The sequence below is a fragment of the Gadus chalcogrammus genome, chromosome 15 (genome assembly GCF_026213295.1).
Source record: "Gadus chalcogrammus isolate NIFS_2021 chromosome 15, NIFS_Gcha_1.0, whole genome shotgun sequence".
Lineage (NCBI taxonomy): Eukaryota > Metazoa > Chordata > Actinopteri > Gadiformes > Gadidae > Gadus > Gadus chalcogrammus.
Genome location: NC_079426.1, coordinates 14,321,242 through 14,348,862, shown reverse-complemented (window position 1 = coordinate 14,348,862; position 27,621 = coordinate 14,321,242). Strand labels below are relative to the sequence as shown.

At 45.1% G+C, this 27,621-nt stretch overlaps 1 protein-coding gene across 2 annotated transcripts; it reads right to left on the bottom strand.

Annotated features, from left to right (window-relative positions):
- Positions 1–6,734: 6,734 nt before the first annotated feature.
- On the bottom strand, positions 6,735–25,933 carry hs3st1l1 (heparan sulfate (glucosamine) 3-O-sulfotransferase 1-like1). Of its 2 annotated transcripts, none has more exons than XM_056609614.1 (2): positions 25,658–25,933; positions 6,735–8,298 (listed from the first exon to the last, which is right to left on the bottom strand). In XM_056609614.1, exon 2 carries the CDS (start codon positions 8,089–8,091, stop codon positions 7,165–7,167), a length of 927 nt encoding a protein of 308 aa, XP_056465589.1. In that variant the 5' UTR covers positions 8,092–8,298; positions 25,658–25,933; the 3' UTR covers positions 6,735–7,164. The 2 variants fall into 2 exon arrangements, with proteins under 2 accessions (XP_056465589.1, XP_056465590.1); XM_056609615.1 differs by lacking the exon at positions 25,658–25,933 and adding an exon at positions 14,377–14,485.
- Positions 25,934–27,621: the final 1,688 nt, after the last annotated feature.

Here is a 27,621-nt window from a genome sequence, read left to right as displayed (position 1 = left end):
TGGCAAAGAAAAGGAGGGGGGGGGGGGGGGATAAATAAAACAAACGCATTCCCACACAAGCATGCCCACTCTCATCCGTGTGATTTGACGTGTCCTGCCATCTCCTAATGAGTCCCAACAGGAACGTGGTATTATCTTGTTCCCCCGAGCGACTCGTGGCAGCCGAGGGAAGACGAGACAAACGGCAGTTTGTCATGGAAATGAAAGGATTTGGAAAATGTAACATCGATGTTTGGCCTAATGGCCCCCTCTGTTGGTCGCGACTCGCCCGTCCGTGACACCATGTGTGTCTGGTGTCCACAGCACAAACAGTGTCCCAGTAGTCATTGGATGCTGTGGCGTGATGCACCCGTTCAGGGTCAGGGGCAGGCAGAATGTTTTTGACAGCTGCCATCATTTGAACAGCTATTATTATTTGGGGCCTCCTCTGCCTCAATATAAATATATAGAAGTCGTTCAATTGCGGCCGTAGCAGGAACATACAGAACAATAAAATAATACTAGAGTTGAACGGCGTGAGCGGGCAGGAAGCACAAAAGATGCGTAAGGTATGAGAACTAAAATGGGCTCAGCAGGTTGATAAAAAGTTGCATTTTTTGAGGGTTTAAAACACTGGAGAGACGGAGAAGCTAAGGGTTTAGCTGTGCATGGCCAACCTCTCCTGTCATGTAGTATCTCCTATATAATCTGTCATTTCTATCCCATTCCTATCTCTTTCAAAATCGCAAACAGGCACTGGCACAGGGGACTTAAGACTGGGTTACATCTTGGACAATATTGGAGGAAATAATCTTCTTGGCTGAAAGTAAAAGTATAGGTCCCCCCTTATCTAATTTCTTCCCCGTTTAGGACGTGTCTCCCATATCTGCTGTCCGGTTTATCTGATATTTTCCAAACGTACAGCCCAGCTTTGGCACTCTGAAGGTAAGACATGGTTACATTCAGGAGCAGATTGGAGAGACTAATATTCTTGGCCAAAGGTCCCCTTATCTCTTATGTTCACCTTCTCTGTCTCTCTCATATCGTCAGATTTATCTTAAAAAAATCTGCCAATTAAGTTAGTTAACATTGTCTATTACAAGACAAGAAGGCCTAGGTAGGCTTTTTAACTTTGCTTGTTAAAATTAAAACTATTAACTTAAACATGGATTTACAATGTAATAAGGGGTTAAAGGGGGGGGGTCCGCAAGGACGAAAGGGTTCCTTAACCTCCTTGACCATAATCAGCCCCCTACTATGCATGATTCCTTGTGTTGCATTTCTGTAGACACAGAGGTTAACTAGAGGCCAGTATGAAAACATCAAATCCCTTTCAAAGGCCTTCTATGAAGATCTGATGCACATGTACTTGAATGGCGTGAGTCTAAATTGGATCAGTTTGAAGTCCTTTTATTTTTCGTCTCTCAAGACAGATTTTTTTCTCCTAATGATGATGTTATTATAAAACAGGGCTGATTATTCATCCCGCTCCTTCTGACTAAAAATAAGTGCATAGCCTCCCACAATAATAGCGTCAATGGCAGCAAACAATAGTAGAACTGTAATGGGAGAGAGAGAGCAGTGTTCAGGATGGCTGCGTTTCAGCTTTTAATTGGCTTTTTCAAGCCACTTGAAGTTCTTTGTTTGTACTTGTTGTCAGTCGGCGACTCGTCTGTTTATTTTTACACACTCCGCAGCATATGTGCAACCGTACTATGTAGTGTAGGTTAAAGTTAAGAAAAGAGAGTAATGGCAATTAAGGTTTATCTTCATTAGCCTGAAACTAACAAATGCCAGTGTTTACGTTTTTGTTAAAAAAAAAAAATACTCAGCTCCAAGCTGTTCCTTGATTGCTCTAACCGTTGTACTATACAGCATATGCTTAGTTTGCTCATGTGTATTAACATCTTGAAACCGTTTTTTTTTTTGGAAGAATACTTGGCAGCACTGCAGAGAACCAGCCCTGGCATCTCAGGCATGTTAACGTTTGATAACACTCTGGACCACTTCCAACACCATCCTCACACCTTCTCTTCTCCTAGAATTTTCTTCTTCATGGCATAATGGGGGTGTTTATAAAAACATGTGATCAAAGTAAACTTGTTTCGTATCACAAATGCAAATGATAATGCGAACTGTGCATGCTGTTTCACCGAGGAAGTAACTCTGGCTGGGGAAAGTGCAAATCTGTTTTCACAACACATTCCCTGTCGCCGTGACACCTCCTTCACCTCTTCCTCGACCCCTTGAGTGACCCGCTGGGGTCAATGAGCAAGGCCGCTAACGCGAGCTCGTGCCTCGGTGGATTCCAATCAGCCTTCGGGGGAGGGAGGGGAGGTGGGGGCTGTGTATACCGCCGACTACGGAGCCAGGGTTGATGTTATCGTTGTTCCTCTGAAGTCTTCGATTTTCCTTTGAACACACTGTATCTCCTCCATCTCGTACCAGGCTGCAAATAGAACAACACAGAGTTACCCCCCCCCCCCCCCCCATCTAACCCAACACTCCCACAGCCCCGCACGCTCCCTCGGAACACATCAACGAGGCTGGGAGGAGGGGGGGTGGGGGGAGGGGGCGGGGAGGACGGGGCGGGGAGGAGGGGGCTGAGCAGGGCGATGGGCTGTATTGCTGAGTGAGGCGGACTGGGGTATGGCATCCATGAACACCAGGTAACACCTGACAATGAGGGTACATTCGTTAAACATGAATTAGTCAATGCACGAGTTAGCTGACAAACTATTCATTAACAGTAATCAGTTGCCGATGGCGTTCTAGTTTACTACTGGTGTTCATGTTAACTTAGGTAGTGGTATTTTAATTAATCATAACAAAACCCACTAACCCCAACACTAACCCGTATGCTAATGGTATATAATAATACTTATTACTCCTTAACCACTGTTAATTAATGGTGAATTAATTTACCCTTATAGAAAAAAAAAAGTGTTACCAGACACCAAAATGAGAGTCCAAATGTCATCCATTCCCCTGCACATTCTCAACCGTGCAAGCAGATGAAGGAAGGAGGGAAGGAAGAAAGACACCAAGGCAGAATCAAATAAAGAAACACAGGGAGAAACTAAGAGGGGTTTAACGAACCAAAAGAAAGTCATAATATAAGAAGGAAACTCAACTCGTAGCGTACAGCTGGTGTGAGGTGCTCGGGCGAGGGGGGATAAAGATGACAACAAGAAAGACAGAGCTGGAGAGAGAGAGACTGATAGAGAGAGGATAGCGAGAACAGATAAAGTCGTAGATAAAGACCTTCCCTGCTCTCCCAGGTGCTCCCTCCAGCTGCAGCTGTCGTGGATGGGAATAGATGTGTGTGTGACACCGGGCCCCTGTGGGGCCCCCCCGAAGCGCTTGTGAGCTACACGGAGGCTCTGCTGTGGCTGTGCATTCAGACGTCTGTTGTTGATGCTGTTGTGCTGGATGATTTTGCACCGCGCAGCCGCAGCCGGGGCAGGGGGGGGGGGACCCGGGCCCTTAGCGGGGCCCCCAGAGGAGAGCTGACTTCATATCGCTGTGGAAACGCCTGGCAGAGCTTTCACTTTGCTCTCCAGTTGATTTATCCAGCTGCAAGGATGCTGGTCAGAACTCAGGGGCCTGATGCTGGTCAGAACTCAGGGGCCGGTCTTTTTGCATTATGTTCAAACATCCAAACAACCAAACTCGGCAGGAAGTATAAGCATGATTGTGTGAAAGTGCATTTGTGTGGATGTCAGCATCTGCATATTTGAGGAGAATGCACTGCTTACAGTGGCACTCAAATTAATATTTACTTCAAATGAATATATGTATACAGTATGAGTTTAGTTTCCCTGGGCTTCTGCTTAGTGCTGTGTTTTATGTCCTGAAAACAGCACGACGTCCGTTCTTCATCAGCACATCAAAGAGTTGGTAGCTTTGCCTCCCACACACAGACACGCACACACGCACGCACGCACGCACGCACGCACGCACGCACGCACGCACGCACGCACGCACGCACGCACGCACGCACGCACACACACACACACATACCACACACACACACACACACACACACACTTGAATAGTGAATAGCTATCTCGCAGCAGGCTTGGTTTCTACCCGATCATTTTCTCTCTGGTATACTTATTGGTACAGCCTTGACACTACGTTAATAATTCACCCTCCTATCCTCCCAGCAGACGAAAGTGTGTCAAACACAGTGTGTTTCAACAAATGACGTCACAAATTCAATAATTAAAATCGTTTTTGCCAGTCAATCCATCCAAAATGTTGTTCAGGCTTCATCCCTCAGCTACCAAAGCATAGTTTAGAAAAAAGTCTGCAGGCTGGTGGGTGCTCAAAGGGTGTATGATAAGAGATGGGTCTTTGTGTTGTGTGTTGACGTTGCAGTTTGCTTGATCGATGCAGGTGTCTTACCTTTTGTTCCCTGAAGGAAATGAAACGGCTACTTCTGGCAGACAACACGTCTCTGTGGCTAGAAGTGAGGTAACGTGGTTATTCATCCAGTAAACAATGGAGCCATTTAAATTGTATTAAAGTATAGCAGCAACTCAAGCTCTAGGAGCTTGCTTAGATGGTTACACCTGCACAGCTGTGTGACAAACATTTAGACATCTTTAAAGTCCTGCAAAAAGACTGTTTGTGCAAAGGTTATGCTATCAATTTGCTATTAATTCGCCTGAATATAGATCAGGAGTCCAATAATGTTTGACCAAGATTAAATATTTAATGTGTTAAAGAATTTGAATTAAATGTGTGAATAGGCTAAATAAAAAATATTTTTTCTCTGTTCAGTGCAGCCATCAACCTCTGATTGTCACCTATATCAATGGGGAGGTCGTTCATTTATGTCAAGGACACGGTAATAGACTTGCATCACACAATTACCAACCAAAGTACAGCACTGTTCGAGATTACACTGTATGCTAAGTGCTTCATCAATCACTGTGTAAAGACGGATTATTACAAGCTGTCTAGGACGACATGATCAAGCAGTTCTGCAGCTGATTGCTACTGAATGACCCATCACATCTTCACTTGGAGTTAGCAGTGAGCCTTTAAATAACACATTCAGGACGGCATCTTGAGTTGGTATCCACTTTTTAAAATTCACTAATTAGGCTAATTAATAGGCAGAAAATCTGGTTAAAGATTAAATTGAGGTCGAACCACAAAATTTCAGGTTTTGACATTTGGTTCTCACTTTTTAAAATGTTTATACTAATCTGTTTTTCATTCCATTTATATTTAGAGATATTGAGTGTGTATTTCTTAGCAAGATTTGAGTCCACCACAGCGAACTAAAGTCTGTTGAATTAGTATTGATGGATAGGTCTATTATTTTGGATGCATTGGTATTTTCCATATTTGGATTCAAAGAAAAAAACTGTTAAACAATGTTACAATTGTCACTGAGTTAGCAACAAGAAACCCAAATTCTGCAACTAACAGTTCCACACGTACACCACGTGCATCTTCTCTCACCCTACAAGTTGTCCCGACCCATATACCAAAGCAGATCCTCCAACACCTTGGTGGTAATCTGCCGTGTGTGTGCCCATGTCCGCAGCCCTCGTGCCAGACCGGAGGAGTCCCTGCGGAGAGCTGGACGTGCCTTTCATGTTATCTTCTTCCAGGCCATTGGCAGGGGGAGACGGAGACAGGAGCAGACAAGGGGCCATCAGACAGCGGCCACGAGGGCCCCAGACCGGGGTCACAAGGTATCCGTCTGACACCACAGCCTCACACCACTCCACCTGCGGGGCGTGGATGGTGAGGATCCTGGGAAGAGGCTGTCTGGATGTGTTTCCACACTCTGGCTGACACGCACACGCCTCGCTTTTGACTGAACTCCAGGTGCCCCAAGCAAGTGTGGCACGCTGCCAGGCGGTTAAGAAGGGCCAATAGGATTCGTCGATCGATGTAACCCATTCCAAACATTATACACCACTTCTGGATGTATTTCTAAATAATGTGACTTTACGGCAATAGCTGAGATTTAATTTGGCTGTGAATGTGAATATTTTTCTTTGGTTTGCAGACCAACCTGAAGCCATTTCTGCCTCTCCGTATAGATCCAACAGGGCACTAGTCGCTGCTCCCTGCAGCAGAGGTGCTGCTTATTCTCATGCTGCCAAGACCGGCAGACGCAGAGCTGCAGATCAAATGAATATTACCGCTCCCTGTGGACTTGTAGCTTTGGCTGCTGTTTAAAGCCCGATCAATAGAGGAAACCAGAGCTGTGTCTCAGCCGTGTGCGGCGGACGAGGACGATGGGTTTCTGGGAAAATGCAAGAGGAAAAGGGTGGATATTTTTTTAAATGGAATAGGTTGATATAATTGTGTTTCCACACCGCAGACGTTTGGTGAATTCAAACAGTATTCCATGAAATGATTTAAGGCTACCTCGAAAAAGGGAGTAAATTGTTGAAAAGGCGATGAAATCCGGCTCTCAGGTTTTTACAGCTTGCCGACAATGGAGATTGGTCCGATTTACCTGCAGGCACTAGCTACCGTTCAATGTCCAAATCCATTAGTGATTCCTGTGCTGCTAAAGCATGGCTCCAAGGCAACCATTTCCTCACATTAATGTCCAACCATCCACCACACCACACCTCAATGGCTTATGCCTCCATCTACTTTGGCACGCCATGTAAAATAACAGAGAGCTTCATCGCTTTGGGCTACTGAGGCGTTTGCAGGGTGGGCTCAGAAACCAGAAGAAAGAAAAGCCAATGGAATATCTTGAAGCAAAACCGATTTATTATTAAGAACAAGAATATCAAATAAGAGAAGAAAGAAAATTGTCATTCTTTTTTAATCATTTTTTTACAAACTTCAAACCGCTGCGATGTGGTAACTAATACAGCACAGAGAGAAGGACTTGCCAAGCTTGGGAATTCATTTTACATTTTTTTATGTGACCTTGGCAGTACAGTATACAGTATTTGAAGAATTATTCCTAAGGCTTGAGATATCGGCCCGCTCTGTGGCAACCAGAGTTTACAATGGTAGTTATTACGAGGCTATTCGAATGGGTGTGGAAATGTCAGGTCTTAAAGTGCTTCTCCCTCTCCCTCACCCTCCCTCCCCCCTCAGTCTTCCTGCCTTCCATTCATTCTCAATGCCCTCATCACAGGCAAAGCAAAGAAAGGACCCTCTCCCTCTTTGAGTCTGCCTGCCCAGGTGCCCTCATTGCCAGTCAAACGTGCGCTTCACCAGCCGGTAGAAGCTGTGGTTGTGCTCGCGCAGGTACGAGCGCAGCTTCTGCAGCACGGTGCCGTTCACGGCCGGGTGCGGCCGCCCTTTGGACTCGTGCAGGCAGCGCTCCCGCCCGTCGCTGCGGATGCAGTAGAAGCCCTTGGTCTGGTTGAAGTAGAAGTTAGAGGACACTATCCTAGGGGGCAGGTTGAGGAAGCGCTCCACCTTCTGCAGCTCGGGCAGCGGGTCGTGGATCAGCGTGTCCCCGTCCACGATGTGGATCTGCTCCAGGGGGAAGTGGCGCAGCCAGTTGCGCATGTGCACGTCGTAGAGGCTGCGGTGGATGGCCTTGTAGCGGGTGTTGAGGGCGCCGTTGCGCACCAGCAGGTTCTCGATGGCCTGCACGGGCTTGTGGCTCTCCAGCCGGTTGAAGTACACCTGGGTGTAGTCCGAGACCACCCGCTCCGCGGGGTCCCGAAGGATCAGCAGCAGCTTGATGGATGAGTTCATGGCGCGTATGCGCTCGGGCGCCAGGGGCGACGTGAAGTAGCCCGGCGTCTTCTCCACCGTGATCTGCCTGGGGTACGAGTAGGGCATCAGGTCGCGGTACCACTCGAAGCCCTTGGCGTAGTTCTCGTCCCAGTCGAAGAAGTGCACCTCGGTGGCCGCCACCGCCACCTCGGGGTGGATGTCCAGCATCTCCAGCAGGGCTCGGGTGCCGCCCTTGCGCACCCCGATGATGATGCTGTGCGGGGCTCGTTTGCTCGTGCCTGGGGGCGGGAGGTCCCCCGAGACGTTGGCGGATGTTCCCGCTTCGAGGTCCAGCGTGTGCAGGGTGACCGCTGCCTGGAGCAGCTCCGGTGGGGCAGCGTACGACTGGAGGACCAGGAAAAAGACGGACGCCAGGAAGCAGGCCATGGCGAGGGAGTTTCAGGAGGAGACGAGGCAATGCAACAGGAGGCGGGTCATGAAAAAGGAGAGGGTTCTGGTTTAGCTGAAGACCATCACGTCGGCCTTTCTGATGTCAACGGGGGCCGGAGCAGAGCGGGAAACGGTGATCTTCTTCTCCTTCTGCTGTTGAACTCGCTTGTGAAGAGACGAGACTGCGGCCAGGCCAGAGTACATCTGCAACAAAGACAAAGGAAGAACATTTTTGTATATACTTTATGGAATAACTTGACAGAATAATCATTTCAATGATTCCTTTATGCCCCATTTGCTTTTCCTTACATTGTTCCTCCTACCATTCATTGAACTTTTGAACTCATCTTACATTGTGATTTCTCGGGCTGGAACAGATTATTAAACCAGACAGCTCATTACAATTTTGCTGCTGGAATGTTCAAGCGTGGCTCAAGGCCGGATCAGGAGGGCGGGGCGGTCTGTTTCCCGGTGTGGGTCATAAGCCTTTGCCTAAGATCAATACACTTAACATCTGATCTGGGGCAGCTCAAAGCCAGGGTGCAAGGAAAGGCAAAAGGACACATTTATAGCAGGAAATCAGAAGAGTTCCGACTTCTAGGTGACTTTGATTTCGTTCACGTAAAGAAGAGAAATCAATATAGAGGCAATGCAACTCAGCAGCTACAACATTAAGGGTTTAAGGTATTAGAAGGGCTTAGAAAAGATGCCGAATATTTTGTCAGTCGAGAGAAACGCTGCCATTCTTCAGTTCATTGTACTGACCCCAATATAAAAGTGTTCCATTTACACAACATTTTCGAAACTAAAACGTGTATCACAAGTGTGTGCGCACAAAAATGCACAACGACAAATGAAAAAACAGCACTTTAAATGTCATGGAATATGTTTAGAAAAAACAAATACTCAAGATGCTTTCATGAGGAAAACAAGCAGAGACAGCTGCAGTGTACACTTTTGGAGTCAAAACAGCTAGGAGAGGACTATGCAAACATCCAGCTTCCACAGCTGAAAGGTCACACTGGGCAAATCTAATCTCACTGTGAAGTTCCCTGCTTGAGGAAAGAGCGAGAGATAAAGACACAACACACAATTCCCCAGCATCTTGCAAACCCAACATATACACATGGGCATGGACGCAAATGCAGGCTTACATTGTTCTTTTGAATTGTCAGTCTAACAATGTCCAATATATCAAAAATAACAATTATGAAGTGCATAATAACTTTCATTTTTTTTTAGAGTAGTATAAAGAAAGGTTTTTGAGGATGAAGTTGAGCATGATCATGTTTATAATTCGGCACCAGGGTGCACACAAATGCATTAATCATGTAGGAAATGCCTTTCATGGAAAGTTATCATTCTTCTATAAACTATATTACCCCTCATCAAGTTTAACGATGCAAACCGATATGCAATTGAGGGGGAAAACTAATTTTTCTCATACGCCTCGTCAAAGTAGAAACACATTTCATGTGCCTGCTATTCTCAAGATATTAAGAAATAATTTTCTACAGACAAAAATGTTTAAGTTAAGGGTTAGGATGGTTAGGTTGAGGCATCCCATTTTAGTCGGTTAAATTCAGGTATATTAAATAAGAACTGGAATAGGTATTGGACTGACGTGGTGTTTAGGTACAGGTTTTATTTGGTTAACGGCACCAATGATCTGGACAGACAACCCCTTTCGGCCTCCCTCATTAGTAATACGTCAACCGTCTGTAGCGCACATCACCCAGGATACTGTAGATGGGCTGAGGCAGATTCTCACCAGGAGGGGATTCATACACAATGTCGTTCTCAGGACAACAACAACCACAACAACAACAAACGACCGCCACTGAGGGCAGCCTCGGCCGGATGACACAAGGCCCCGGCTCCACAAAGATAGCTGGGTCACGTAGCAAGAGTCGCAGTCTGGGAACCTGAAGGCAGGGGGAGGATGAATGGCCCGGCCCACTCAGGCCCCAGGGGGGCTGAGAAGGCAGGCGGTTATGCGGTGTGACAGGAGTGCTTGCCTGTCAGCGTTTCCCCGGCAGAGAGCTGCCAAGTCCAATGCTAGCAGCCAGGCAGCCAGACGAGCTTTCTGTCCCATCCAATTCCCCCTGCTGCACCACTCCGAGGCCGCACGGCCACCTGGAAGCAGCCCTTGTTCCGTGGCACCAACGGATCGCAACGCTCTGCTCAAATCTCAGCGTATCTATCCAGCATGCACACCCACTCACACAGACACGCATGAAGCATCTCACTGGGAACCTTGGGTTTGCGCACCGGGGTTAGACCTGCGGTCCCGTGCTACAGGTCGTTCCCTCTCTTGTTTCAGCCCACCTTGTGGCCCAGCTTCACTGTCGGGGCCATAAAAGGCACAAAAAGCCCATCAAATATTCATACATACTAAAAAAAGAAAGGGCTTAGAAATGTTATATTGGTTAAGGGCTACAGGGCAAGGCCATCAGGCCCGCTAGCGTGCAGCCATCCCCTCTGCACTGTTTATTGTGTTTGTGCTTATTGTGTTCCAGCAGACAGAGCAGGAGGGCGCCACACGTTGGGAGGCTCTGCAGGGGGGGCCAGCTTCCCTCAATAGGAATCCACCCAGCTACACCCCTAATACCCAGCCGCTAAAGATAGACTAAACGCTCATTTAAATTCAACAGCACCTCACCGCCACGCGCTAGCATAACCACAGCCGACAGCAAGTACAGCAAGGACAGCTTTGTTTACAGAATGGGAGCACATTGGAAAGGTGATGATATAATACCGTTATTAGTGTAATTTAGCTTGCTTTAAACAAAGAAACGGTGGATGTGCATCTTAATCAGCTCTTCTGTTGGTGCAGTAGGAAGTGTGGCTGGCCCTCTAGAGGCTTTATAATATGACAATGTTGAAACCCTACCTTGGTAACGTATGAATGGATGGGCTGATGGTAAACAGACACACACACACACCGAACACACACACGCACACCGAACACACACACACGCACACCGAACACACACACACACACACACACACACACACACACACACACACACACACACACACACACACACACACACACACACACACACACACACACACACACACACTTTGTTCAGCAAACTTTCATATCCCTTTCCCTCCTCCCTACTACCACCCTCCCTCGCCCCCTTTCCTCCTCTTGCTTCATCACTGGTTCCGATCTCTTCATCGCTGCTGCTGCAGTGACTTGTAACAGTGCTCTTAAAGCAGTGCAGTAATTATTTCACATCTTCTGCAACGCTCTCTGACTCCGATGTCGTGAGATGTCTTACTCAAGTGTCGCTGGATGGGTTTGGAATAAGGGATCTATTTTAGCTGCCATTAAGGGGAACTCTTTTGGCCAACACGCCGTCTTGTCTTATGACAAGGTACATGCTTCAGCCATTTTCCCCTGGATCCAGCAGGGATCAATTATCTCGTTCCTTCCTACTCACAAGCCACTGTTCAGTTATTATGACTACATAACGAAGGGCCCAGGCAAGGAAAAATGCTATATTAGAAGAATGCAAAGCTTTCAGAAAACAGACGGAGACACAAAACACTATTCAGACATTTTCCCCAGCCTTCGAAGAAAGGATCAGTGATATGCAAAACATTTCTTTATCAGCAGATAACCGAAGGTCCAAACGGTTGACAATTGCATTCCTTTTTGTGTGGAAATTGTGAATTATGTTCCTTTTCATATAATCAGCACAACTACAGAGATAACAGGACAAGCACAATAATTTATACATCTATCATTTAGAGAGTATTAATTTACACGACACCATATATAAAATATAATGCATCTCGGGTGAAGTCCTTTGTAATAAAGTTCATTACCCCCAAACTGTTATTTTTAAAAGTCTGTCTGGAGTTCTACAGTGGCAAAGATTGGTTGACACAATGGCCTTACAAATGACATTCATTCTCGCCTATGGGTCCCCCTAGTGGCAGCAACAGAACTGGTTGTTTAGCAAGTGCAACACTTTTATGCGATGTGATGTTTAACATTCTACAATTAGGTTAATGGTGCCATTTTTTTGAGCTTAACGCCAAAGTGTAGTGTAATTGTTTGCTATCGTTGTTGTTTTGGTGTCTTGACACAGTGGTATTTGTAATCATTAGATGGCTCACCACACATTCCATCAAGGTAGAAATAGCGTATGCAAATCCATCTATTCCACAGTGGCAACTAATCATTAACCATTTTTTGACAGTTAATAGTAAATTGCATTGTGCAGAAGGAAACAGTGTCCGACATGATAGGAATCAGATATTTGATGTCCAAGTAAAATGTGCTCTCCAAAAAAGTTAAGACATTCTGGATCCACTTCATTTTAGACTCGTAAATCCAGCCCCTTGTTGACCAATCAGAGCCGTAAATGTAAACAGCCCTCAGTGTACAGCCTTGCATATGTGGCCATTCAACAAAACAGTACCTGCCACTCAGGCCGGAGGACGTAGCTGGAAGCATGGAAGGATGGATTAAGACATAACCGAGAGAGTGGATGTTGGGAGTGGGTACAACGCAATATTAGGCTATTTCTTGACACCTTAATCCACGCCCACATGTTGACTAAAGCATTCATTACCACAGCTAGGAGGAGGAGGAGCGGGGTAAAGGGTAAGAGGGGAGGCTGGTAATCGTCCGTTTACCGGAACACTCAGACACGTCTGCCTTGGTCGAGACACTGATTGTAGTTTTTTCACCTCAACATCCAACCAAGGGTAAAATGATTGGAATCCGGGACTCGTCTCCTAACACTTTATTGCAAAGACAAGCCTTTCCCAATTACAAATCCCTCGGCCCACTGCCATCTGTGGCAGCAGCACTGTGATGTGCAGCACCTGTGTGTGCGCTCGTGTGTGCGTCATCGGTCGACACGCCGAGGTGAACCTCTTAGCGTCAACTGACATTGTTCCTACAGTTCCCAAAAGGCATTTGGGCGGATGAAACATCACCACCACACCACCCGTTGGATGGGGTGGAGGCTCAGGACACCACTTGGCGAGCTGCGCTGACTCACTGGCTGTGAAGGCCCAGTGGTCGGCACTGCTGGGGGCCCAGTGCAGTGACCGAGAGAGGAAGGATTCCATCTGGAGGGTACATGATCTCCATCCTGCCTGCCAATTCTGATTCAGCACCTCCTCTTTAGCCTGAGGCATGCATGATGCCACACACACACACACACACACACGCACACACTTCCGTCAGCACACACAGACAATTCTCCAACTCAACATTCTCCAACTCGAGCTTTGTTCTTTCACATCACAGAAAGATACGCACACACACACACACACACACACACACACACACACACACACACACACACACACACACACACACACACACACACACACACACACACACACACACACACACACACACACACAAAGACCTAACTGCTACTTTGATTCTCTATCCTCTATCTCCATCTATAAAAAGGCATCAGACTTTGTATGCACTTTTTTGTAAAGCAATTAGCATGCGTCTCATTAAAAAGTACACATGTTAATTCAGCCTTAATCAAAACAAATGCCTTTGTTCTTTTTTTAAAAAAAATTGTGTGTGGGGGGGGGGGGGGGGGGGGGGTCTTGTAGGCATCGTGAAATCTGAAAAACTCACATGAATTATATATTAATTACTTCATTAAATCAAAAGAAGCACATCGTGTAATGAACTGCAAGGATCATCTTAAACTTTGATGAGGCAAATCTGATGAATATTTTAATGAGGAAAACCAAATACAAGCCATTGGGGTGCCAACAAAGATGAGTGCGTTTTCATGGCCATGGATCATGTAGATACTGACTACAGGGCAACGCAGTAACATTTCAAATAAACATTGAACTATGTAGTCCAAATCTAAATGGGCCTTATGTAGCTGTAATTATTTGCAAACTTTGTAAAAGGCAAGTAGAAGAAGAATGGTCAAACATAAGGGACCACAAAACCAATAACAGCTAGACTGTGCTTTGACTTCAGTACATAAGAATTCCAATACTCAGATTCTTATGAAGAAAAGCTCAATTCTGTTTTGTACACTAACTCAAGAATCCCTCCAGCTGCTTTCTGCCAGTTATATACGACTTGGAAGCTCAGGCCACAGCTCTGCTAGGCATTTCTCCCCATGTCAAAATGTGCTCAGATCTGCAGAGCTAAAAAGCTCACAATGTGAACAATCTGCAATGCGTTGTGCCGATTTGCCAAATTATCGTGATTCCCAACTCTAGACTTGGACCTCAGGAATAGAGTTTAAAAAAAAATAAACTACCCACCCAAAAGAAGAGTACCGGTAGTTATGGTCTGAAAGTGCCTGCAGAGTGTAAAGCGCTAACTAGAGCTCCAACTAAGTACAGAGGACCTAACAAGGTCCGACTAGCCAGCTTCTGTGTTGACCTGTTTAGGGCGATGAGGGGGGGAGCCTCCATAGGAGCCTAGTGGCAAGTATGGAAGACAGTACAGCAAGGTACATCTTGCTTGGAAACCCGTATGTATAGATATACTGAGGAGGGAGAGAGAGAGAGAGAGCTGGGGGGGGGGGGGGGGGGGGGGAGTATGCAGAGGCTTAGTAGTGCTGGCAGCAGCTGCACAGATGTAATGAAGGAAAACGTATAAAGGAAGCCAGACTGTATCCGAGATGCTCTCTGGCAGGAAGCGAAGGAAAGGTGTAACCCAGATTGGGAGGATCAGCAGTGTTATCAGCCTACCTTCAAGGCACAGCGTGTATCCATATGCATACATATAGGTAGAGAGCTCCAGATAGAAACAGGACAAGTTTGGTTCACTGGATCTCCCTCTATCTCTACCTCTTTTTATATATATATATAAATGTTTATTTCAAGAGAGAGGAAGTTTGTGTTGATTCTTCAGGGAGTGGCGGACAATCAAAGCAGAACTTGAGTGGCCAGCAAAGACATTGCGGGGCTGGGATCATATCGACACCCCCCAAGCTCTCTCCCTCTCTCACTGGATTCTGGCGCTCACCCCCGCCGCTATCATCCCCATCCTCACCCCCCCCCCCCCCCCACCCCCACCCTCTGCCCTTGAACCCAGGCGCCCGCTCACCATGTAAACACTGTGGCGGCTGGTTGTGTTAGCTCATCAGCATGAGTAATTTGAGTTGTTCCCTGACAAGCCGGCTATCGATCTGAAACCTAATCAGAGAGAGAATGGGCTTTTGTAGGCCGGGAAGATTACTCTGGTACAGTTGTTCAAAGGGGAATCAGCCATGAAATAATCTATGTAGACCTGCAGTGCTGTGTGGGAAACAAAACAGTTTTGTTTTCTGAATGGAGATATTATCGTGATGCTGTCATAATTATTCAAGGTTTGTTTTACCTTTCATTATTTGTTGATTGTAAATATAAATATATACAGAACACCAGATTGGACCCCTTGGGCTATAATATCATGTACTTTATTTTAAACAAAAGTGTGCATGTAATAGAAATGCATTATGCTGAGAAAACCCCCCCGCAATAAATCAAGCCATATTTTGAAACCGATCCCCGATCCAGGCAGCTGGAGACACAGAACCCGTCATTAAGCCCCGCCGTGTTGTTTTCGGGTGCCTCAGCGCTTCGGGGCTCCAAAAAAAAGAAAAAAGTGGGCCACCTATGATCAGGGCTTCCAGACGGCTTCCTTGTAATTCAGCCCTCCTCCCGGGAGCCAACCCTCGATGGAGGAGGAGGAGGAGGAGGAGGGAAGTGCTTATCTATAATAACAATCTCCAGCTCCATTCCGCTGATGCCTGGGAACCAGGGCGCCCATCCGAGCTGTTGATTCGGCCAGAGATGGGGAGAAAATGATGCGAGCACCAGGCGGCGTCCACCTGGCCCCGTGCGACAGCCCAGACTCCATCATTACACCGCTTCAGCCACTCGCCCGTTAGCCAGTGCTACGCTTCGCGGCCCCTGCTAACGTGGGGCCGGCCCAGGGGGCATGGGGGGCCAGGGGCACGGGGTCCCGCCCTCGCACTCTCTCCAGGTACCATGATGGTGGTGCTGGAGACGATGGAGAGAGCGGGGCTGTCGACCGGTACACCACCCCCCACTCCCGCTGTCAGTGTGTATAAAGTCCTTCACTGAGCCTTTCACCAGCGAATGCTCTGCCTTACAGCTGATCGTTGAGACTGTCCTGGGAAGCCTCCCAACAATTGCCCTAAATGGCATTTTTATATAATGTTGGCTAACCTCCTAAAGTGAATGAGAAAAATGGGGGGTTTTAAATACTTAAAGCATTAACCTGATGAAAACCAATACTGTTATTTTAGGGCTGATTACTAATGCAGTTGTTATTGTGAACTTTTTAATCACTTCTTTAGATTAATGGTCCACTGCTAATTGGCCATTTAAATGTGTAGCAGCCAAAACACCGTTGCCCCTCTCGAACATCATGCGCCTATGTGTTTATTATATTGAGGTTAACTTCTACAAATAGTCCAACCTGTCTGGAATTAGTTTGTGGTATTGATGATCCATCCAGGCCCAGACACCGTAGTTGTAGCGGACTGATACTAAATACACACATTCGTATTGAAGAACTGACTGATGAATCGATAAGTTATCCATCTAACACCAGTGGATCAGAACAGCCAGTGCAGTGCAACAACCTAGATAGGAATGCTCAGGTTGATTACAAGTTTGGAATAAGGCCCAATCCCATTTCTACCCCTTACCCCTTCCCCTTACCCTTTCCCCTTACCCCTTCAGAACAAGGGGGAGGGTTAAGGGGAAGGGGTAAAGGGTAGAAATGGGATTGGGCCTAAAACTTGTGTTGAATGTGAGCAACCTAATATACTTTGTTTTATTGCGGAATAACTTTGGTTTTAGACCTGATGTAGGACAAGCACAATTCCATTAATGCAACTTGGCGCCGGTAAAACTATCGTTTGGAAGCAGTGAGGCATGGTTTTACATTATGAGGAGGCTGGAAGAGAGGAAGCTCTACTTCAAATACAGGTAAGGGGAGTTGTTAATGCAAGACACAATGTCGTAGAAAATAGACTGAATGATGGCCTCACATAAATCGTATGATCTTTATGACTTTGTCTCCGGTAATCACAGACGATGTTATCACGATTACAATTCCACAAGCGAAAATTAGAGCTGACTGTTCTCGGTCTTTTCGCCGTTCTCCGAGGATAAACAAACCCACTGACATGACTCAGCAAAGTATGATGTCGTTTTAACATTCCCGAGCAACCCACGTCACACAGAATCTACATTTCATTATCCACCAATTAGCCTATACCCTATTGTACATGTCGTTGGGGTAGCAGACGCCGTGAAGTCTAATCAATTTTCAAACAGGCGTTTCTACCCTACCTAACAAAGTTACCCGTGGCAAGGGGCTTCTCACGATGCCACATCCGTCCAAGGCCCTCTTGTTCTACTGATGTCATGAATAAGTCATCAGTCTTCTCCTCTATCCCCCCTTGGCATATCGCCCCCCTTCCCCCCCCCTGCCCCATCTCTGTGGGCCACTACAACCAACTGAAGTGTTTATGGGAGATAAGAGACGAGAGGAGGTCGCCTCATGCAGCTCAATAACTCCTTTTATCACCCGGACGCTGTGCTGTGAGGGCCACTTAACGACAACACCGACCTAAGATGAATTCTTAATTAGCCAAGTTTGTGGACCCAACATGAGAGGCCTAATGGGGAGGCTAAAACACGGAGGAAAAAAAGGCGCCTGCTATGGTGCGGCGTGTTTTCTGGTCGGTGGAAGGCCACTGCGTTTCAAAGACACTGGCCCGCTTTTATTTATTTTTTTAAGCCGTATCAGACGAAAAACACCTTGAAAAAGCCTTTTGTTGTTAGAAAAATGTCAGTTTTTCTAGACGGGTCTGTTTGGAAATGAGTTCAGGTAATTGTTTATTTTGGTGGCAGGCTTATCTTCATTGAAGTTAAAAGACCCTACCTTGTAAATGGAATGACTTCCTATAACGTTCAAGTTGATTCCTGATGTTCTCTACTGTCCCCCAGGGACCAGGGGCTGCTACATCCGCCTAATAGATGGCACTCTGGAGGCTAATGTTGTCGCCTTTCTCATTTGTTCATCTGACAAGATGTTATTTGCATTAACCTTTCATAATAGTAGTATTGTTGAACAATGCAAGGAATTGACAAGAGGCCAAACAAACGCACCACTAGATATGAAAACATGCTACTTGAACTGAGTAAATATGAGACTGAATAAATAACCTTTTCATTTTTTAAGGATTAAAATGATGTCTTAATTCCTTCCTTATTTAATGAAGTACAATGTTTTGAACAAAAGTGAATGCGCTGGAAGATTGCGCAAGCTTTAATTAGCTTCTCAGGCATAAAGGTTTACCAGAGAAGACCAGACCAGATAATGACTTGAATTCTCTGTACATAGTTGCCTGCATAATAACCGTGAACAAAAGAAAAAAGAGAATTAATTATTCGATTTCCCGAACTGGGAAATGAGTGATTTCATCCTTGATTGCGTAATTCTGTAACTCCATAATGATCTCAACTCCATAGCAACAACAATGCCGGGGAATGTACATCAGAGAACCATTTGCTGGAATAGAAGCCATTGACAATGGTTATCCATTCTGAATGAATGCATTACACAGTGAGCCACATGCATGCACACAGGGACTCTCACTCCACACACAGATAATGAAGGAGTATACATCCTTTTATCAAGCTAAATCAAAACTAAATTAGAAGTGTGATGCCACTCTCCATCTGGTTCGATCTAGCCGTGCCGTAACAGCAGCACACATTAACCACTCCTCCCATCGTTTAGGTTGAGGGGATTGGTTGGGGCTTTGCCTGATTATATTCATCCAGAGCAGCCACCTAGTGGTATTTAAGGAAGATTAGCTTTAAATTAATGATTAACCTTTGTAATCCCGTGTGCAGTCGCAATGTCTCTCTCTCTCCCTCTCTCTATCTCTGCGTCTCTCTCGTCTTCACCTCGACCATACAGAATAGAAGCTGCATTAAGGCACAGGGGGGTTTAGGAAGTAAATGAAGCAGCGTTATCTGACCAGTTCCCCACCAGATAATGAAGACCAATCCCCCTGACCACAGAGTCATCAAATATCCATTCCAAAGCTGACAATGTGTTTTCCACCATGCCTCTTTTAATAAATCCCTGATACACATTTGGAGCCGAACAAGCAATCATCGGTAGCGCTACATCGAGGAAAAGGGCATAATCTGCTTAAGAGGAATTAGCATGCTGCCATTGTTTAAATGGCCGTATTAGCGAGTCAGCGCACATTAAATGGGCAATTTCTCCACAGTCAACTCAGACTAAAGAGGCGAGGATTTTAATTTCCTGGGCGATGAGTTGTCGTCGTCCTCCCCCGTAACCTCGTTAGCGGAGGCTATGACAGCAGGCATATCTACTGTGATATCACAGACTTATAGACATGGTGTAGATTTTGCTGCTTATACAGAAACATTGGTATCATCGCAAACCAGTGACCCCATCTACAGTTTGACAAGAATCGACTGCCATTGGGTGCCATTTGAACGCGTTCTTATATCTAGCCTGTATATCTTGCCTCTCTGCTGTTTAGTTCAATCCCATCAAAAATGGCCTCAAGGTTTAATCGCAAACAAATTGTTTTTAAGGACCTACTCTTGACCATGTCTAATTTTGAAATATTCCACAAACTAAAGTTAGTTTTTGAATGTACCAAGATCCACCACGGTGATAACAAACCCTAAACTAATTTCTTAGTGTTCATATTCAAGCTGAAACAGGCGCTTCACTTAAAAGTAGAAATTATTCTCTGTTAATTGTATTTCTTATTTTTCCAAAAGCACGTCAGAATCACATGGGTCATCAGAATCCATCCTGGTGGTCCTATCGGTTCCTGTGACCTCTATATCTGTGCAGCTCTTTGTGGCTTGGCTTACTTTTTCTGGAATAAGCCTAGTCTGGCTATTGCCAGACCAAGCTCAATCGTAGATTGCACGTTGGTCGGGGGAAGCTGTCATTTTCTTCATCATAAGAGGCGTGATCAATGGGCCTAGTTCAACTGACTCTGTATGCGATTGGCTGCTTGCCGTCGCTTCCCTGTCGTCATCGTGTTCAACCAGCCAATAGCGCGCCACGGTGAAATGCCAGCTCGGTGATTGGCTCCCGCAAAAACGTATCGGAAAAATAAAGAAATGTATTGCTCTTCTCCAGACCCTTGTGCAGGGCGAACTCAAATCGCTGGCAGAATGGGCAGGGCTACCCAGTCCAGAATAAGCCTACAATAGAGGCAACATACTGTATATCAGATTAGACCAACGAAACAATGAGTTGGAGTAAATCAAGTTGTGCTTGGGCATCGCTTGTTCAGCACCATGGAGAGCACCCTGTGTCTGAGGAGGAAGACAACACTATGCAAATGAACAGAAAACAAGAAGAATCGAGCAGCATTTAACAAGATACTGTTTACGACAATGTGTTGTGATGCGACAAGCAATCTGTGATAGAATCAGCTTTCTAACTTTGTGAACGATATTGTGTGAATAAAAACAAAAAATTGATGCTCGCAGTGAGTTATGAATAAACGAAGGCTCAAGTCTCTCCTGTCACCATTGAGGTGATCGGCTCTCTTTAAGAACTTCCTACACTTCAAAAGCTTAACAAAAAAGATGAGATGGATTAGATATCCTTAGCGGCCCGTTTTTCTCAGAAAACAAACACAAGAAGGTTTTTCAGGTATTTCTCCTGCAAGAGGTCTGACCTTCCCACTGTAAAAAAAAAACCAATTCAATGCCTTTTAAGATCAAATTTCCTATTTGGACAAGCCTAACATTGCCGCCTCTAGAACAAATGTCAAGCGCTGCTTGCGGGTTCCCTCTGAGAACCGACTAGTTGACATTTTGTTCTCCCACACATATGACCTACATCTGAGCGTAAACATGGACTAAAGATTAAATGAAATAACATACTTTTCAGAGAGATAAGAGCAATTATATTCTACTCGACTGTGAGCGACTCATCTGCATGGCAAACTAAAGCTCTCTTCTGATCACCTTGGAGGCCAAGCCAGACGTAGGCATTACCCCTCATTATATCTGTGCTTATCACAGACTCATTCATGCACAGGCCCCTTGATAGGAAACTTTTCATAGAAAGTCTCTTAATCAGTCAGCCTGGGGATCATAAGATCGACAAGGGACATATTTATAATGGACCATCAGAATATCGATATCTCTGCTCCTGGTTCACGTTTAGCATATCATTCAAGTGTGTGTGTGTCTGTTAGCGTGTGTGTCTGTGATATTTGTACACACACCCTTCCTTGCATGCACACACACACACACAAATACACACATTCAAACTGCTAAAAGAGTCATGGCTGTATCTTCTTGAGCACCGAACAATTCCCATTTCACAGGCCGGGGCAATGATCCCTCATAAGACCCTCCCTCCATTAGCATGACAAATGCGACACAGCACAGAGGTGAATTGACGGGAACATGCATCAAGACACTGAAGCCAATCATGAGGTCTCAGGCTGAAGCCTTGCTCCTCATCCGCACTAGGAAACAAAGCCACGCGATGAATAAATAACTTGTCACCCATCAAGTGGAATGACAAATCTACTGCTCAGCGCGGCGGCGGTGGCGGCTCGGGGATATATTTGCGCTTTCCCGGGTGCCATGGCTCTCACTGGGGTTATTTTTCTACCCGCTTCAAATATATTGCCAGTATAACAGGAACAATTTAACAAAAGACTTTCACTTTTTTTATTTGTTTCCTTATGGGACTTATCAAAAATAATCTCTTTGAAATCGGTCTCCCTTTAAAAAGGGCCCCAACAGATATACGGCTGAGAGTGGCAGATCCAAGGCAGCTCTTTACTTTCACACAGACTGCTGTTGTATGTCCTTGATGGAGCTCCAAGAGTGAGAGAGAGTGCGATGCACACAGATATACGGAAACACTGAATGAAAGAGGAGAGAGACAACACACAGGTCTAGAGAGCATATAGAGACCTGGTTGGTTGTTCTTTGTTCGCTTCCTTTCACACACCATGCATAGCGGCATTGAGCACACTCATGAATTATGAACATGTTCACAAATATGCAAATCCCAGCATTAGCCTAGTTACGCCCCTGTACTGTAAGTTATAGTGACTTATCTATTATGTACGACCTCCGCACTCCTCCCATTCCCCAAATCGAATGCAAGAAGAGGCCCTAGGCAGCCGACTTCACAGACCTCCATTCGCGGCTCTCGCTTGTCATTAGAAATAACTGGAAACAGGGGAGGTAATACCCCAAAAAACACTCCCGTTAGCCTGGCACCAAATCCCCGGGGTCTAGGAATAAGCTTGAATCTTCACGCTTCCACTGTTGACGTGAAATAACCATAACGAGGCCTAACTGCTGGAGGATACTGGGAATCTGTGGTGTGAAACGGAGGAAGGTGGTGAGAAGGAACAAGGATGAAATGGTTGTAATCCTTAAGCATACCGGTAGGGCAGCCAAAGGCTGACACACATGCACTGCATGCAAGGAGTGTGTGCGCGCACACGTACGAGAACTGATCAATCCTTTGTGGCTTCGGACAAACCCACACGAATTTAATGAGGAGTCGCTTGAGTGTGAGATTGATCATATTGAGCGGTCAATGTTCATATCGTCGGTATATTTGTCAACCCACTCAACCTACAGAAGACACGGATACGCGGACTACTAGATCTTCAAGACTTCCTTCCTCTGACATGCGCCCACATTAATGAAATGCATAACGATCATTAGGTTGGATCAAAGGTGCCCCTTCAGGACATTGGGAACCGGAATGCTCTTGACACACAACGATAACTTACCGACTCCTCAGTAATGTCTCCCGTCACTATGGCAACAAGGCACACCTTCGCCGAGGCCCTCATCAACCAGTGGTTACGTAACGGCTTGATCGGCCAGATCCCCCACTTAAATATTAATTCATCGAGACATTACGTGCCGAGACTTGGATCTGGCTGACAACTGCTGAAGAAGCGGGCTCTTTTCACCTTCACAAGGAACACCACGCACTGCCTCCCTGTGCACAGTCACACACACAGCTCACACAAACAAGCTAAAAAATCCATCTCTCTTTTCAGACACTCACCAACAGGAACAATCCATACTCCGTCACAAGTACTCCCTCTTTCTCACACACACACACACACACACACACACAACTACAATTCTGTCACTCACAACTACAATATTCTCTCTCTCTCTCTCTCTCTCTCTCTCTCTCTCTCTCTCTCTCTCTCTCTCTCTCTCTCTCTCTCTCTCTCTCTCTCTCTCTCTCTCTCTCTCTCTCTCTCTCTCTCTCTCTCTCTCTCTCTCTCTTCCATGTCCACGAGACTCTGGATCCCCCAGCTAAATGTCCTCCTGCAGAACAACAAACAAATCCTCATCAAATATTAATTCCCATCTTTTGTTATTTTTCATTTGCACTGATTAGAAAAATCCCAGGAAATAAATAAGCGGTCTGTTTCTTTTATTAGCAATTACTCACATGGAACCAGCTAGATAGACACTGCTATAAAACACATTCAATTGACACAGGCAGATCCTTCCTTCCCTGACTTTGCGATACAACATCCCATCAACTTCAACAAGGGTCATTCTAAGTATACGCACACTGATGTTATGATCCAATTGGTTTTCCCAATTATTAATGCATTATAATTGAGTACACTATGTACTTATCGATCTAGATAGACAGATACTTGGGTTTTAAAATAGGATAATGTGCCACCAGGATTTCAGAGGTCTTTGTATGGTTTATATTTAACCCAAATGAGAATGCTGTATGCGTGTTAATTGTGGTGCTAAAGAAAACAAAAATAAATTAAAAGATGGAATTCATTGATTAGATTAGAGAACATTCTGAACAGTGCTGTGATTGACTATTGTTTGATTAATGATATCTTCATGATACTCAATTAATTGGTTAATGGTGGAGCCAAGAGACCATTTTCTAGTCGTTGTTGACATCGGCTATGGATACTGAATACGCCATATACAGGGCTGGAAAGTTGTATCTTATTTCCTGTTATTAATTATAAATCTACATTTTCAGAGATTCAATAAATCGCCCTGCCTAGAGATTATATGAGTACCTTTCTTCAACATAACAGCACTGTCTAATTATATACAAATCCTTTTGTCCACCTGCTTCCAATTCCACTGAGATGCATGAGCGGAAGACCACACTTCCTACTGAAAGTCATGTAGAAATCACAACTGCAAACAACATTCATGTAAAAAAACAGGCACCCAACAGACACGCAACAGAGCAAAAATGCTCTCCTCTCCTACCGGCTCCCTGGTCCCCAGCACTGAGTGCCCCCCTCCTGCCTAGGCTCCCAAACACATAAACACCAGCTCTGGAACAGGAAAAGTACTTTTTATGGTTTTTCATATTTATAATCATTCAAATATTGATGTCATAACAACACCCGTCCTGAAGGGAGGGAGGGTTTTGCAAATTCAACACAACATTAGTGTAGTTGTTAAACAACAGGCAGCACGGCAGAAGGACATAGTTGATTCATGACTCGATTAGATGAATAATAATAATAATAATAATAATAAATGAAATTTATATATATATATATATATATATATATATATATATATATATATATATATATATATATAGTATATAGTATATAGTATATATATATAGTATAGAATAAATAGTCTGTTTCGCCAATAGCCTCCTGTCAATTTTGTAGTGGTCATATCCTGAAAAAAATGCATACTATCATGTGTTTGTATAACTAAATCACTTCTTCTGACCATATCAATATAGTTGTCTGAGGTAATTTTCTTTCAAACGTAGCCCAGGTGGCTGGCTTTCACCTGCTTCAAATAATTAATCTCAACACAGAGATTGTCAAAGCCTAAACGCCCCATGCTTCCAACGACATGTGAATTATCACAGCAGATTTTGTTGCGTTGGCTTGCTCCGTGAGGTGTAACGGTGGCCATTGGCATGCAGCTCCATGGAAACACTTAATACGGGAGCTTGAGAGGAGACCGCAGACGCCAGACTGACATTCAAATAGTTAGGCGACAGCGACCATGGCCACTTCCTGACTTTAGTGTCGGACTGTCGTCTGGTGAATCTTGCAGTAAGACATTACCTTCAAATTTAACTGCAAAAGTAACCTTCCTGGAAAAAAACAAGTGTCATCCAAAGTCGATATGTGAACGTGGTTTTAACTTTAAATGTCTCGGATAGATTCGTAGCCTACAGCACGTCCGCACTCCGCAGTCACCAATGTCCAACTTGAAATAAAATCGATCCAGTGTCAGCAGGGAAGGTTTTAATGACCGCTCCTGCGCCGAGACTGAACCCTGCACAACACTGCTTATTTCATCTATAAATTGATTTTTCTAGTGAAAAACAACAAATCATAAAATTAAATTAAAATGCCCGATTCCCCTCTTTAAAATCCGGCAGGTTATAACGTTACTTATGTCATACATTGCATCGTAGCCTTAAAGTAGTCTAGGTTCTACTTAAATCACCTCGACAAAATATGAGAAATGATTTTACCTCGCATTTGTTTGGTGACCGGATCCGCTTTCCAATGACCGGGGTTTTGTGATTTCAAGAGCCACTCTTTCCACTTTTGCGCGGAGGATCTTCTCGTTGTCTTCTTCTTGTGGAGAAGCTCCCGACGGCCGATCTCATCACTGATTTATTGGAAAGAGGACACGAGGGGACGACGAGGAGTCCTTATTAATTTAAAGTGGTAAATTCGACTCCATCCTTCGCGCCCATGAGCTGCAGACCGCGCGCGCTGTGTCTGCACGCGGATACATGTGTAATGTGCTCGAGCTGCTCGCTTAGTGCGTAGCACACCAGTTCTCATTCCGGGGAGGAGTCGCTCCTGTCGTCAGATGGTCAGGTGCGACGAGCACCTAGGAAATACCGAGGAGCTTAGTTCACCAATTATTTGAGTTTATTCTGTAATTGTATGCGGTTTGTTTAAATCATCATTTGGAATCATTCGAAGCAATGCATCCAGTTAGTCCAGTCTTGCAATAGTTTATGAGCCAGACATTCACACATTTCTCACGTTCAACCCTTTGTAGCAATATCCTTTTCTTGCTAATGTCTTCACTGATGCATGGTATACTTCTACAGTAGGCCGGCATATATGAAGGAAATGTATGAAGTACAAGCTTATTACAATACCAGCCATCTATAGCAGGGATGGGGAACTGGCGGCCCGCGCCCCGCGGGCATATGGCCCGCGGCCCGCATGCCCACTCAGCCTGCACATAATTAAAAAAAAAAAAATATATATATAATAATAATAATAATAATTGATCGAGTTACAGAAAACTCGTTCAAGAAAGATGAGAAGAATTCATAGAATTCAAAGGCAAACCCATGCGTCTAGTTTGCTTAGAAGCGATATCAGTCATTAAAGATATCCACTTAAGTCGCCACTACAACTACTACAACTGCTTGTTGGGTTTGAGTTCATTGAGTTGTTACACTTAATGTTGGGCCACTGTTTTTCAGTTTTTTTACTTCATTGAATGATGATGTATGTGAGCCCTTTGCACTGATAAAAATACTGACCATTCATGTGGCTGTTTGAGCATGGAAAACATGAAATTAATGTATGTTGGTTAAATTACCATACCGTACATAGGTTGTGATTCTGGACGATTTTTTAGGTAGTGGCCATCGCCAAAATGCACCAGAATACAGGAAATCATCTACCAAATTCAAAATTATGTAGCTTCTCTCAGCTCACGTATAGTTGAAGTGTGCAGTCATGTGGCCCTCCGATGGTTATGATAAAAAATGTGGCCCACTTTATCATGAAAGTTGCCCATCCCTGGAGTAGCATCATCATCACTGCCAGCTGACATCAGACGACTTGCTAGAGAAAAACAGTTCCAGCCATCACATTAGGTGAGTCTAGAAATGCAGCAAACATGAGGCTTAGTAACACAGCAGTTATAGACTTTTTTGTCTTTTTTTTCATCTTTAGTTATGTGTACATAATGGTACGGCCCTCTGAGGACTTTGGAAAAATTGAAATGGCCCTTGATGTGAAAAAGGTTCCCCACCCCTGATCTATAGGCTTGCAGCCTAGCCTACTGGCCAGTAGACATCTGCATTCACAGAGGATATGGGGACCCTTGCCCCCTTTCTCGACTGTATCTCCATTCAGCACACGCCTCCCCCATCCTGGCTTCAGTAGATGTGTGTCACTGCCTCTCTTAAGCCAGGAGGCTAAAATGGGAGACGAGGGGAAATAGAGGGAATGGTCCATGTATATTTTAACAGCAGAGGACAGGTAGAAAAGGAGAGCAAAAGGTGAGGAAAGAGATCCAGCTATAATTGAGCTTGAGAGAGCAAGGTGGAAGATCATAGCTTGGAAGGGTATGGAAGGAAAGAAGCATGGTGGTAAGCCATCCTGAATGGCCATCATTTTGACAGTGTTAATATTGGACAGAACACACACCGCTGTACACTTAAAGATGGTGGGGCAGAGC